General features: G+C 42.2%; 2 protein-coding genes across 7 annotated transcripts; one reads left to right on the top strand and one right to left on the bottom strand.

Annotated features, from left to right (window-relative positions):
* Positions 1-3131: 3131 nt before the first annotated feature.
* LOC103993865 (uncharacterized) lies at positions 3132-9019 on the top strand. Of its 6 annotated transcripts, none has more exons than XR_001979467.2 (5): positions 3132-3888; positions 4009-4198; positions 4293-4927; positions 5242-5520; positions 8283-9019. XR_001979467.2 is itself a non-coding variant. In XM_018830454.2 (4 exons), exons 1-4 carry the CDS (start codon positions 3532-3534, stop codon positions 5362-5364), a joined length of 1305 nt encoding a protein of 434 aa, XP_018685999.2. In that variant the 5' UTR covers positions 3132-3531; the 3' UTR covers positions 5365-6895. The 6 variants fall into 6 exon arrangements, 2 of the variants coding, with proteins under 2 accessions (XP_018685999.2, XP_009412352.2); XR_001979469.2 differs by lacking the exon at positions 8283-9019 and adding an exon at positions 6022-6895; XR_001979466.2 differs by lacking the exon at positions 8283-9019 and adding an exon at positions 5660-6895.
* LOC103993866 (GDP-mannose 3,5-epimerase 2) lies at positions 8768-12895 on the bottom strand. The gene is made up of 7 exons (XM_065194796.1): positions 12746-12895; positions 11135-11557; positions 10171-10264; positions 9917-10046; positions 9698-9830; positions 9328-9535; positions 8768-9221 (listed from the first exon to the last, which is right to left on the bottom strand). Exons 1-7 carry the CDS (start codon positions 12853-12855, stop codon positions 9066-9068), a joined length of 1254 nt encoding a protein of 417 aa, XP_065050868.1. The 5' UTR covers positions 12856-12895; the 3' UTR covers positions 8768-9065.
* Between the last annotated feature and the right edge of the window lie 922 nt (positions 12896-13817).

The raw sequence follows: 13817 nt of genomic DNA, 5'->3' as shown, positions 1-13817 counted from the left end.
TCATCATCATGCTTTGACATGAATAATGGTGCATCAAAATGCATAAAGTAAAATGGTTCTAAGGGCAGAAATATGGAGCTAATGGGAGATAAATGATGAATGATGGACTTGTAGTTGTCCATTGTGTTTCTTTTCTTGTAGTTTAGAATATGTGTGAGTGCTTTGAATAAGTAGATTGAGTTCAGTGATATGCATAACATGATACAATAATTTCAGAATACTCAAAAACTCTTTTTTTTTTTTTGTATTTTTCAATCTATACTCTTTTAAATAATAAAAATCATATGATATATGATACTATGATTAAAATAAGTATTTATAGTAATTTAAGAATAACATCACTTAAATAAAAATAAAAAATTAGCGTGTTATAATATTATAGTCACCACAATAAAAATATCGTAAAACTTACTCGAAAACACTATAAATAATCCAAATAGACTTCCAACTTCAACTAAATTGATTACGAGTCTAAAAATATGGTTTCGTAACGATGAAAACCAAAAAGACAAAAATATGATGTCACTTATAATAATTTTTAAAATAATTTTTAGAGTATTTTTAGTGCTTGAATGTTATTAAAAAATACTATACATGAGTCAAATAAAAACATCATAATCATTTAAAATTAATAAAAATATTATTATGGGTATTTTGGATATTTTTTAATTAAAATATAATGTTTGAAAACAAAGTGAAAGACATCGATTAAAAATATCTAAAATATGAATACTTTTATTTAAAAAATCATCCTTTTATCTTCTAATTTTGCAGTCAGAATAATATATTATAAAATATTGCATAGTAACATGATATAGCAATACCTTTCAATTGATCTCAAAATTGCATGAGGAACCAATCCTTTTATGAGAAGAAAGAAACATCACATCTTTGAATGTGGCCCACCAAATAGCTTTTCCTGTGATCCAAGCCCTCCTCTTGTCTCTCTCTTCAATGATAACTCTTCAAAGGACAGACTTCCCTGTTCCAAGAAAGTTAGCTGAAAGAGATGATATGTTTATTGATGCAAGTTCCATCAAGACCATGGAGTCCTTTGCCAAAGGTGCCAATGGTGAGGCATCTTGTTTAAACCTCTGCAAGGTGTTGCTGCTCAGGGGGCCATGCCCACATGACCTTGGGACCATCCCTAGGAGTTTAAACCTAGGGTTTCAAGTGTCCTCTAAGAAACTCCTTCAAGCAAGAAGAAGAGCATGCATGTCCTCATGCAGGGCAACAGTTGAGAGTAGCTGGGACCTGGGGGTCCTACAAGACTATGACATCTCATCCAACCCTAGGGCCCACCAACATCACCTATATATCATTATGGAGTCTTCTACCTGGCTTTTAGTGGATACCAACAAAGTAAATTGCATATAATTGTTTGCAGGAACAATTGCAATGTTTATATGTTTCAATCTGAAAGAAAGAAAATAAAAAAAAAATTGTCTTTTTTCTGATTTTGGGTCTAACAAAATAAAAGAATAGCCTTTTTCTAATTTTTATTTTTTGAATTGAGGACCAACATAATGAGTGTTTTTTTTGTACAAAGTGTGCTCAATGAATCTAAACTAAGACCAAGACAACATCATGTCTTTTAATGTGGTGCATATCACAGTGTCATTGTGCAATTGGTGTACAAATTAGAATCAAATATTTAATGAGATGTCATGATATAAGAACAGTCACCTAAGCTTAAAGCTCCCAACCCTACTTGTCTCTCACTTTTGTCAAACAATGCTACATCAAATGATGTCATTAAGTACCCTACTAGATAGATCCCATCCTAACCTACTTGTTATTGTAATGCCTCATCTCTTAATACAGTCTTGCCTAATGCATTCAAGTAATGAATACACCTAAAAGTCATCCTTTAAATGGACTCAAATCCAGAGAGAACCTCTTGACCTGAGTGCATGTGGTTTTTGGTCTTCTTCTTCCAGTATATACTAAGCAAACTGGTATATCAATGATCTCTCAGGGCAAGCAAAGATGAGGAGGAAGAAGAAGAAGAAGAAGAAGAAGGTCCTCATCGACCGAGAGAAGTGCAATTAAGGTCTTACAAATCTGAAGACTGTATGTGGACGCTGTTTTAGGTTGGATGCATGAACTGAGAACTACAGTGTCTTTTCCGTGAGACACTGCTTTTTACTGTAAAATTCACATGAGGCATGGGATCGGATCACAGCTTCCTCTCCATGACCGTGGCTTGCCACAGCTCATCTGAAGTTGATCTGCAGCGGGGTCAACACCCTGCAATCTCCAACAAGCTCAGCCCTATCCCCCTCCTTCCCTGTCACCACGTAACAACAAGTATACTATAAGCAAATATTTATTATGTGTACATGAAGGAGTACGCCGATAAGCAACAATGGGTTGGTCCTTCCATGTTTCGTGTGGGATGCGCGACCTCCGTCGCGACACGAATAGGCCATGTTTAGCGGCAAGCGAATGCTCCGTTCCAGCGCGGACGCTTTCGTAGCACTTCAACAGCAGCGAATTTAATCACCGCAAAACGACAAACACCACGAACGGGGGGGATTACGTCGTTTGAAAGCCACTCGCTGATTAATTAGCCTAAGCGATTCTTTCCCCGCTTATTACATCCCCTAACCCACGAGCTTAAACCCGTGAGCGGGACTAATGGGGACACGTGGCGAGATCGGACGGTGGAAGGACTGGTGGTTCGATCGCGTACGCGAACGCAACGGCTCGAAAACCACTCGTTGGGACGGAGACGAAACGGGAGGTGCTTGCTCTACATTAGCCATCCCAAGTAAAGTATTCTTACCACGATGCCACTCCCTTTTAGCTCTCTGACAACGCTGAGGAAGTGGCAAAGGGGTTATTGTGAGAAATGAAGGGTGTAAGAGTGTCATTTGAGGTGGCCCCGGTAACGAAGGTGGCATTGTTAACAACACTTGATTTGCTCGGTGGGGTACGTGTCGAGATCGTGGGGGCCCGCTTCGAAACCGGTGTCCGTGAAACCGGGCACGAACCCGACCACCGTTTCGTATGGCTTAGGATTAACATGGACACGTAGGATGCCACGTCTTATCCTAGTCAACACTCCCTCACTTCCTCTTCTCTCCCCCCACCTTGGTATCCCGCTTCGCCTCTTTAAAACCCCATCCTCCTCGCCTCCCGAGCCACATCGTTCCGATCGCCACCGCCGGAGAACCCAAGAATTGCCCGTGAGGTCGGGCTTGCCGCCGAACCTTCGTGGCGACGCTATTCACCTGGTAGAGATCGGAAGCCATTCATTGTTTGATCCCTTATCTGATGGCAAACGAGTGTAAAGGAATCTAGCGATCGTATCATCTTTTGGTTCGGACCTGAGCGGTCGTCTTCCTCGATGAGTCCTCGTTCGTGATCTTGGTCGTTTTTCTTCCGACTCGTAGACGCTTCTTTCCGGTGCCTGATCTTGTCATCGATCTCCGATTCAGCCGATTTGGTGTTCGGGGTGTTGCAGTGTCACTAATTTCCGGGCTTGAATCAAGGAAGAGAAGTGGTGGTTTGGATTTTGGTGTAATCATGCCGTTTCCGACGAAGATCCAGCCGATCGACGTGAGAGGGTTAGTGCGGAGCGATCAGGCAAAACCCGTGCCCAAATCGCGGCTGAAGCGGCTTTTCGAGCGACAATTCCCCGGCGTCCTGCGAATCTCGTCAGTGGAACGGCTGGATCTGGAGCCGAGCTCCGTCTGCCTCGACAAGATGGTCCGCAGCTTCATGGAGGACAACAACGGGGAGAAGCCCTCTTCCCGATGTGGTCACAGCCGCTGTAACTGCTTTCACGGCCACTGTGACGACAGCTCCGACGACGACCTCGACTTTATCTCCTCCTCCAACAGCGGCGACGCTCCGATCGTCTCCGCCGCCGAAGTCATCAAGGTACCAGCGGACTCCCTCAAAATCCACTCCCCATTCGGTGGTTCTTATCCACTTGATATTTACGATTCAAGGCTCGTAGAATTCCCTCATTTCTACTTGAAAATAATGGGATTGCTACAGGGTTTGGTGGTTTGCACGACCATCTCGGAGAGGAATCTCCTTGCCGATGCGTCCACCGTCGTGGAGAGGAACAAGAATTTCAAGAGAAAGAACGAGCATATGAAGGCCGTCACCGATGGACTCCGATCGCTCGGCTACGACGCCTCCCTGTGCAAGTCGCGGTGGGAGAAGACCGCCTCCATCCCGGCCGGTACGTTCCTTCTCCGTCTCTCATCAATATCCCGCCGTTCGCTCGTCTCAATTTCCGACGACCGACGACCTGAGGGGTGTTGAAATGACGGCAGGCGAACATGAGTACATCGACGTCATCATCGTCGGCGAGCGGCTGCTGTTGGACGTGGACTTCAGGTCGGAGTTCCAGATCGCGCGGTCGACGAAGAGCTACGCCGCCGTGCTCCAGTCCCTGCCGTCCGTCTTCGTCGGGAAGGAGGACCGAGTCAGCCAGATCGTCGCAGTGGTCTCGGAGGCTGCACGGCTGAGCCTGAGAAAGAAGGGCCTCTACTTCCCTCCGTGGCGGAAGCCGGAGTACATCCGCTCCAAATGGCTCGCTCCCTACGAGCGATCGACTACCCCGGCGGACGATGAGCAAGCAGCGGAAGCAGTGGAAGAGACTCGCGCGTCGGAAGAGAAGGCCAAGACCGAGAACCCACGCGGCGACGCTTCAACGACTGACGAACCCGGCGAAGCAGAGGGGAAGAGCGCGGTGGTGACGGACCCCACGCAACCAACGGAGGCACTAAAAGAGACTGGCGCATTGGAAGAGAAAGCCCAGACCGAGAACTCGAGCGGCGACGCCTTCCCATCGACCGACGAACCCATAGAGGCAGCAGAGGGGAAGAGCACGGTGGCGGCCGCGTCGGCGCCACCGACGTGGGAGCTGCCGGAAGTGAAGCCCAGGACGCCGCACAAGGGAGCGAAGGTGGTCACCGGCTTGGCTTCCGTCCTTTCCGAAAACCCGTAATTTTCGTTTTATTATTTATTTTATTTTGTCTCCTGAGGCTTATGGAAGCGCTTTAAATCTCGTGCTCCTTCCCTTTCTTTTTCTGATCTTGTTTGTAAGAGGGGGGCTTGTATGGAGTGACTGCCCTGCTAATATAACTACGTAGTTAGTTATAGATGAAAATATCAAATAATAATATTTATTATTCTTATAAACGATAATTTTGTTCCCCATGTAACTTTTTCCCCGCAGATATTTATTTTCTTTTTTTAACTGTTTATTTAATTGTCAAGCTCCTGGAACGGATCGCAAAGCTTCTCTGCCGGCGTCGGTCCCTGAAAGCGAAACATCGAGCAACAGGAGGGCGATACCCTACCAAAAATAAAGGTTATGCTCCTTACGCTCCTCTTTTATAAGCGAATGCTATTCTCCCGATATGATCGGTTTCTTCTTTTTTATGCTCTTATCCGCTACATGCATTCAAACACAAGTTGGACGGGGCGACGGGGGATGACGACGGCATGCTCGTGTTCGGCGTGATTGAGACGACGGACCCACAGGAGCCGCGTGAGGTACCTCCTTTTTTTTTTCCCTGAACTGACTAAACTACCCCAACGTCTCGAACTTTCCGGGGGGCATACCCCGGGGGGCCGCGCGCTTGGGGGTAATTTAGGGACTCCACCCTTCCCAACTATGACGTCGACAGCGCAGATTAACATGTCGCGTTGTGTTGGACGCTAACGTGGGCCAGTCTTATCCTGTTCTTCTCGTGATCCTCGTACCGAAGCATCCCGTTAACGGCGTCAAGGTCCCATCGACCGAGGGGAGTACTCATTTCCACGGAGTCATTATTATAATGAAGGGATGGTACCACGATGCGTGCCCTTCCTCCCGTCTCTTTCGCCGGTGCTTTGATCGTGATCGTCCTACTCTCCTCCTCACAGCCACAATCATTGGGCCCCTCTCTCTCTCTCTCTCTCCCCTCTCTCAAGTCACCGACCGATCCTAACCATCAGTCCTCTCGGTCTCATGACATCAAGCCATGATTTCGAATGCCCTCTTCCTTACCCCAGGCGTCCCAGGAGCTACTGAACAAGAAGCAAAAGCAGCAGGTAGTCATCAACAGAATCAATGCCTTTTCCGTCTCATCCATCCATCCATCCATCCATCCCTCTGGTTCTGCAATTTGTCATGTAAGGAGCCATGGGAAGCACATCAACATCTCCGAATGAGAAACCGACACCTGGGTAGTGAAGCCCTTTGTGGGTCAGCTGTCGGCCCGCGATTCGCTCCCCGGAGTACTGCTGAAGAAAAGGAGACCCGGGCCTACTCTATCCTGTACACCACACACATTCGAATAAGCGGCGACGTGGCGCGTGAACATTGGTCGGATCATCCGCTGCTGGCCACATGACCACATTGGAACACAATGTCTGTGGGTCTGCGGCCATTATTTCTCTTTTCGGATCCGCTGTCTCGGTCAGAACCGGGAACACGATTCACCTTCTCGAACAAAAGCTGGGACGGTGGGGCCGACAGTCCACGGAAGCGGAGAGCCCTGTTCCCACACCCGAGAGAGCGCCACTCGTGCAACGAATCGAGGTGCACCCTAAGTCGCGTCGTGTTCCATTAAATTCGGTCACCGACTCCTTTTCAGGCCCAGTTTTTGTACCCACCCATCTGAAACTACAGTGCGGTGGCTACCTGAGCGATTTGTCCTCTTCGGATGCATGACATATGTAGGACGTACCTGTGCATGTGCTCATGATTTCACGTAGCCCTGCGTCCGGTCGTCCCACCTTCGACGATTTAACGTTTCACGTTGCTGCATTGGATGAGGGTAAGCGGATTTAATGCAGCTCTTTTGTCTTGCACCGCTAAAAGCTGCAAAGACGGTCGAACAACCTGACGCAGTTGGGCGTCGAAGGAATCGTATACCTTTTATCACCTTCCATTCATCCAAACAAAAACCATTTTAGATTTTTTTTAGCATAATTTTCTGGGGTGACTTTTCGAGAAAAAAAAAATTCATTAAGAATTTTCATAAAGTATCCTAACTTTAATTTTTTTTAATAAATAATTATTTTACCTTTAACATTCTATCGAACTCTCGTTATCGTCTTTGCTTTTGCTATGCTCACTCACAACCCTCGTGTGAGAAAGGAGAGAACCTTATCAAACTCACCCTTGCGAATATGGAGGCAATCACGAGCAAGACTATATGTAATAATAGACACTTGTACGACGGTTGTGAGCAACACTGATGACTCTCGTGTCCCCTCCTTCCTTACACGATGGTTGCGGGTGACGCATGTAAGGACAATATTAGCGGAGGCAAAAATAGTTCTCATGTGAGGGCTACGAGCTACAATGCAAGATCAAGATGAAGACGAGTCCAACAAAAGTAAGGGCAAAATAATCTGACTAGTTGTGGGAATTTTTTTAAAATTAGGGTTTTATGTAGGAAATTATCAAAGTTAATTTTTTTTTCAAAAATTTGTTCATTTTTCTTCAAAATATAAAAAAATAAAGAAGTTGCATGTTTGATCTTATGAAATTAACATTTAATTTTTAGACATACTCAACGAGGATATATTTGAATATTAAAAATTATTATTCTATATTCTTCATCGATCTCTCAAACAAATACAGAGTTTGTTCGATTCGATACATCTAATATATGACTTGTATCATTTTAATTTTTTAGGTATACAATGATGTACGAAAATAACAAATAATATGTTATGTGCATCGTCTTACAGTGAAATTAGAGGGTACATCATAAAGTGATATTGTTAACAAATAATATTTTATGTTCGTCGTCACATGGTGTAAATCGAAATCGCAAACGTATAGTATAGTCTAATATTTAACGTAGAAAAAGATTTAAATCGATTTATAAGAGATACAGATAAGTACATGCTTAAATAGTTTGAAACAATGATTCCCACTCAATAAAATTAATAATTATCTGAAAAGATACGATCACAACAAAGTCTTCTAACTTGGTAGATAGATCGAGTACTGCACTAAATCTCTAGAAATAATGCAAGCATAGTCAGCGAAGAGATGTACTATTATTTTTCTGGGTTCTAACAACTCTCACCCGACAGTCATCTGATAAGAGCAACTCACAGACCCATCAACTCTTTTTCCTGGATATAATGGCGAGAAGCTGACATGATGTGTCTGCTCTTATCTTCTTCTGCACCCCATTTCTTTGCTCTCGGAGGCTTGCAAGAGCCCCACGTCTCAAAACTGTTCCCTCTCCCTGATGATAACACACAGGATAAGGTCTACTGGTTTCAGCTCATACTTCTCATCTTATGTGCAGGTCCACAGGAGTGGTCCAAAAGAACCAGCCTGTGGCCTCTGTCAAGTCAATGTTCCTCCATCAAGTTGGGTGTCAAGTTGAAGAGGAGAGACATAAAAGAAAAGGTATGTGTCCTTCTCAGAACTCCAGAATTTCTACCATCTGTGCCTTCCATATTGATGTATGAGAAAAGGTGGGTTGCAGTATCATTATCAGCTAATCAGGCATGAGACAAAACTGGTCTGACTAGATCTGATTGAATGGTTAAATATAATATTCCTCAATCAAAAACAATTCCATCAAGTGGAAACTTAAATTGCCTGCCACACATCAATCTGGTGGAACAAAGAAGATTTCAAGATCATGATGTAGAATAAGATACAGCACAGCAGACTCTTCCAAGAGAAAATTTTGAAAGGATAGAAGTCACAAGGACTAGCAGGACTACTGTCTTCTTATGAATTCCGCAAAGATTAAAATGCATCTCCAGAATCATATACCGTCAATTACAACAAAATCACTTTTTTCTTCTATTTATTAAAATGTCTTCTCAGAAACTATAGGCACTGCGACGATGGTGATACCGTATAACAATGCCGATATCAGCCTACAACACGAATTATCTGTCAAAATACAGACAAGAAGGAACAATAATACCTGACTTACACAACATAGAACGGGATATTATAATGCAGAAGAAATTTACTGATTTCAACGCTATGTTTTTTCGCTGTAATTTCTTACAGACCAAGTGGCTACCATCAGAGTGTGAAAGCTATTGGCAATAAATTCAGGATGTTGACTTCATTCTTTTCCATCAGCTGCACAAAGGGAACCCAACTGGACCGGTGCTTGGGTTCCCACGACTTTGGATGATCCATAAAGAGACACATCAAGTCCCTGAGTTTTTTCTTTCTCAATTTGTTCCTTTATCCAAAAGTATGTAAATCTGAGGCCATCCTGTTGAAATAGAGGAAATCGCTCCGTTATTATAGCAGAGTTGCAAAATAGAGGAACCCAAAAAGTCAAACAAACAGGATCTACAGAAAAATACTGTATTGCATACCTTCAGCCTCATAGATGGAGCCCAGCCAAGTTTCTCTTTGATCAGTGTGTTGTCAGAGTTGCGGCCACGGACACCCTCAGGACCAGGAATGTGATGGATGGAAAGGTTTTTATTCTCAAAACTGAGTACTATTTCAGCCATTTCATTCATGCTCACCATTTCATCACTGCCAATATTGACTGGCTCTCGGAAGTCTGACTTTGTCAATCTGATCTCAGAAAAAATAATAAGCTTGAGGAAATTTGTTGGCTATAGTTAGATTCTATCAACTTTTAGTAGTTGTTAAGACTAGATCCTTGCGTCAAGCGAATAGGAAGTTGGAAAAATTTGTATAATTAGAAATCCGTCAGGCACTTTGCATCATAGTTACCTTAGAACACCTTCAACACATTCATCAATGAAGGTGAAGGATCGAGTTTGCAGCCCATCTCCCCACATCTCAAATTTATCTGTAGAAGTTAATGCCTTACGGCAGAAAGCAGCAGGGGCTTTCTCCCTCCCACCTGTGGTGTATTCAGGATAATCTCAACAGTTCAAACAATCTCAAAAGTAGATTTGCTTGCAGATGCCTCAACAACTCGTGACATACCTTTCCAAGTTCCAAAGGGACCATAAATGTTATGGAACCTCCCAATCCGACACTCAATGCCAAAGTCCTTATTGTAGTGCTTGCACAACTCCTCCGTAGCAAGTTTTTCCAACCCATAAGCATCTTGAGGCTGCCACGACGACAGTAGTTCAGAATTGCACTCACACATTAAAGTAGGAGTCGAAATAATTAATTATTGAACTTATTTAGAACATAATAAAACCAACAATATTGATGATTCAAGATCAACAAACCTCGGCAGGCCAAGCATCAGACTCCTTCAAGCTCACATTAGTGTCCAACTGCTTGAACTCAGGGTAGATGCAAGCACTTGAGGCATAAAAAAACCTGCAGAAATTCATCTTTTAAGTTTTGTATGTGCAAACTAGCATGCAAATAAGAGGGAAATTTAAACAAAAGATGACCAAGTTCATAACTAGTTAGGCAAGCCTAAGAAGCATAAATATAAAGAAGAGAAACCAGTAAGAAATAAAGTGCATCAGAAGAAATATGTTTATGGATATTTTGGAAGATATTATAGAGTTAATAAAAAGCTTTCACAGGCATCACTAGTAACTTGACTACAACTTACTATGGTAGGTGCCGATAAGACACCAAAACAGTATGGTAGGCGTGCAAGTGGACCAAGTAGACCATGCTTAGTAACACTAATGAGAAAAATAGAGCATACACATAAAATATAGCTCCATAATTTACATCATTAGACAAAATATCTTCCTCGCAGACTAGGTGTTGTTTTTCAACTTTTCATCCATTATTAATTGCTCCAAGTTAGTGAATGTCTTTTTCTCATTGTGACCACTAAACAATCTGCAATGAGAATTGAAATGTACTCGGATGAACATATCATCCAATGCTGAATCAAATGGACAGCAGCCAGAAGTTTACAGGAAGTTAATCAGTATTTTTTGGTTTTCCTTATTTTTTATAAGCCAAACACAAATATGTTCTGGGAGACCTAATTATACCTTGTGAAATATGACGGTGGGTCTAGCTGGATAGTAGAGTCATAACTTTAAAGTGTTTAAGCATAAAACCATATGATCTTCAAAAGCATGACATGCCACAATGACCACTAAATCTAATGTCATGCGATTCTACAGTTTAATCACCTTGCCTAATGAGTGAAATCTGTTAATGTTACATGCTCAAATTCCATGATAAAAATAGGGGCTTACATATATAGCAATTATGTACCTTTTCACACCATTGATCCTTGCAGCTTCAAGCATGTTGAAACTGATCATAGTGTTATTGTAGAAAATCACCGAATGGTTGGATTGGATGAAGCCCATTCCTCCCATATCAGCAGCAAGGTTAAATACGTGGTCCACCCCACTAGTGACCTTCAAGCAATTATCCATGACCCTCAGATCAACAAGATGGAATTCATGACAGAACATATCCTCAGTCATATGTTCATTCTTCTTCCAGTCAGAGGCTATAATATAGTGACCCTCACTCTTCAGACGCCTTGCAATATGAGATGCAATAAACCCTCCAGCTCCGGTGATGGAAATCCGCAACTTTTCAGAAGGCCAGTATGGCTCTCTCTCCAAGTTTGCATAAGTGTATTCTCCATAGTTGGTCTCATCATTTCCAGTGCTGCCCATTCTGCAACTTCAAGTTTATTTCATAAAATAATTTTTCATGAAATATACAAAATATTTTTTTCTGATGAGATATACAAAATAATTTCATAAAATATCAAACACAAGTTACCTGAAAGTAATTCAAGAAAACCAATGACAAAGCTACAAGTGAGTCGAAGCACATGAGATCCAGATCAAACCAGTGACTCAAGTAAGATATGGAGGGTGAACATGGTGGTAAAACAATATAGCAAGTTGCGAGTAGCAGATACAATTGATAAACAAGGTACAACAACAAGCAAAGACGACTCTAAAAATAGGAAAAGTAGGGAAATTTTTTCCCATTTGCAAAAGTAGAATTTGAGCAGGCACATAATCAATGACAGAGAAGCAACCTGTCTTCCATAGCACCATGAGAAACTCGACAAAAAAAGGGACATGTTTATGCTTCAACCTCACACATTAGCAAGCTTTGTGAAGAACAAAATCCAATAGTCTACATCTCAAGAAGCAGGTAGAGATCAAAGCCCTGGATGCAATCCATTAATTTATGCCTCAGAGAACAGTTAAAGTCACAAAGTCAAACCGAGTGAGCTCTGACACCTGAATGCCCAAGACTAATGATGATAACAACCAAAAATGAGTGCCAATCTTAGTACCTTCAATACTTATTCGCCAATCACAGTCAAAGCTAAGTTCAATCCGTATGCGACAAGAGTTAATAAGGAAAAGTAACAATACCATAAAAGCCACAAGAATTCTGCAATTTGATTATAAGGAAAAATCATCCACAGCGACCGGTAATAGTAACAGTAAATTACAATTAAAACCATCCAAAATAGATATACCCTGTGACAATAGATACCAAATCTAAAGAGTAGAAGACAGAGCACAATGATTAGCGAAGCAACCATATGAATAAAGCGGGAAAGAACAAATTGTTAGCAGGCAAAAGCACGAATCGGAGCATGTTTTGGGTCCCCACAACAGTAAAACTAGGAACTTAAGCAATCATTCATGACACCACACAATCAACACGGTACCCTACAAGAAATCTGACGAGCCTTAACTATGCTTGGATTGATAAAGAAGGAATTAGGCTCTTGCTCGAAACCGCACCACGAGCGATGCAGAAGATGATGAATCCAAGGACGAAAAGCGTCTGGCTTTCGTTCAGCTAAAACAACAACAAGATAACGCATCAACAAAGGTTTACCTCGTCGACTGAAGGAAAAGGTGGGGAGAGCAGAAAACCGAGGAAGAGAGGAAGGAAGCGGAGAGAGAGAGAGGAGATCTCGGTGGCCAGTGGAGCTCTTCGCCGCCCATTATATAGAGGAAGGGCAGAAGATTGGCCACTTTGTCCGACGAAATAGTAATAATAAATGGAAGCGCATGTTTTCTACTCTTTATTTTTATTCCAGCTAATTTCTATGGAGGGCTTCGCCAAATTTGACCCGTTGCCGGGGCAGGGCGGTGGACCCACACACGCGAGTCGCCCCATCTCCTGTGGGCCCCTAAGTCGTGTCCAATTGTACGAACGGGAGTGACGATTTTTTATATCTCGGGGTCGGGCTCTGTTGGGACCGATGTGGATGAGCCCGAATCGAACGGTGAAGGCAACGCCACGTCTTGGACGTCATAGAGGCAAGATTTACGCGTTGAACGTACGCACATTTTTGTACTTGCCCCGTCACAGCGGGAAAAGCTCCGTCGTTGATCCTCATCCAACGGTCCTCCTCAGAGCGTAATCTGCACACCCGTACGTCCGCGGCGTGAGCTGAAGTGGCAGCGAAGATTGGCTCGCGAAGCGAAACAGCGATTGGCGGAAAAATTTCTCATATATATATATATATATATACATGTGTATATATATGTATAGGTATGTGTATATGTATATATGTATATGTATATGTATATATGTATACATATATATATATATATATATATGTATATATATATATATACACATACACATACACATACACACACGATAATTCAAAAAAATATTCTGAAATTTTTTCCCAGATGAAACCTCTTTAAAATTCTCAAATCATCACCCTCTATTTTTTTATATTTAAAAAAAACTCCTTAAAAAAAAGGGTATTTATGATTTATTTTTATCCATAAAACACTATACAGTATTTTTTAACAAAATACTATATATTTTTTAAAACAACACTATATAGTGTTTTTAAATCCCTACACATTGTTTTTAAAACAATGTATAGTGCGTTAACAATATTGAAGAGTACTTTTAAATATTATATAGTGTCTTATTTTAAAAACAC

Source organism: Musa acuminata, chromosome BXJ1-8 (assembly GCF_036884655.1).
Source record: "Musa acuminata AAA Group cultivar baxijiao chromosome BXJ1-8, Cavendish_Baxijiao_AAA, whole genome shotgun sequence".
Lineage (NCBI taxonomy): Eukaryota > Viridiplantae > Streptophyta > Magnoliopsida > Zingiberales > Musaceae > Musa > Musa acuminata.
This window is presented reverse-complemented; position numbering and strand designations above follow the sequence as displayed.

Bases quoted from the DNA above. Each gene is read 5' to 3' on its own strand.
- LOC103993865 (XM_018830454.2), top strand. From the start codon at position 3,532: ATGCCGTTTCCGACGAAGATCCAGCCGATCGACGTGAGAGGGTTAGTG. The intron at 3,889-4,008 runs GTACCAGCGGAC...GGATTGCTACAG, and splicing joins CCGCCGCCGAAGTCATCAAG to GGTTTGGTGGTTTGCACGAC. The intron at 4,199-4,292 runs GTACGTTCCTTC...AAATGACGGCAG, and splicing joins GACCGCCTCCATCCCGGCCG to GCGAACATGAGTACATCGAC.
- LOC103993866 (XM_065194796.1), bottom strand. From the start codon at position 12,855: ATGGGCGGCGAAGAGCTCCACTGGCCACCGAGATCTCCTCTCTCTCTC. The intron at 10,047-10,170 runs GTTTGTTGATCT...TCGTCGTGGCAG, and splicing joins CTGATGCTTGGCCTGCCGAG to CCTCAAGATGCTTATGGGTT. The intron at 9,536-9,697 runs GTAACTATGATG...TTCTGAGATCAG, and splicing joins TGTGTTGAAGGTGTTCTAAG to ATTGACAAAGTCAGACTTCC.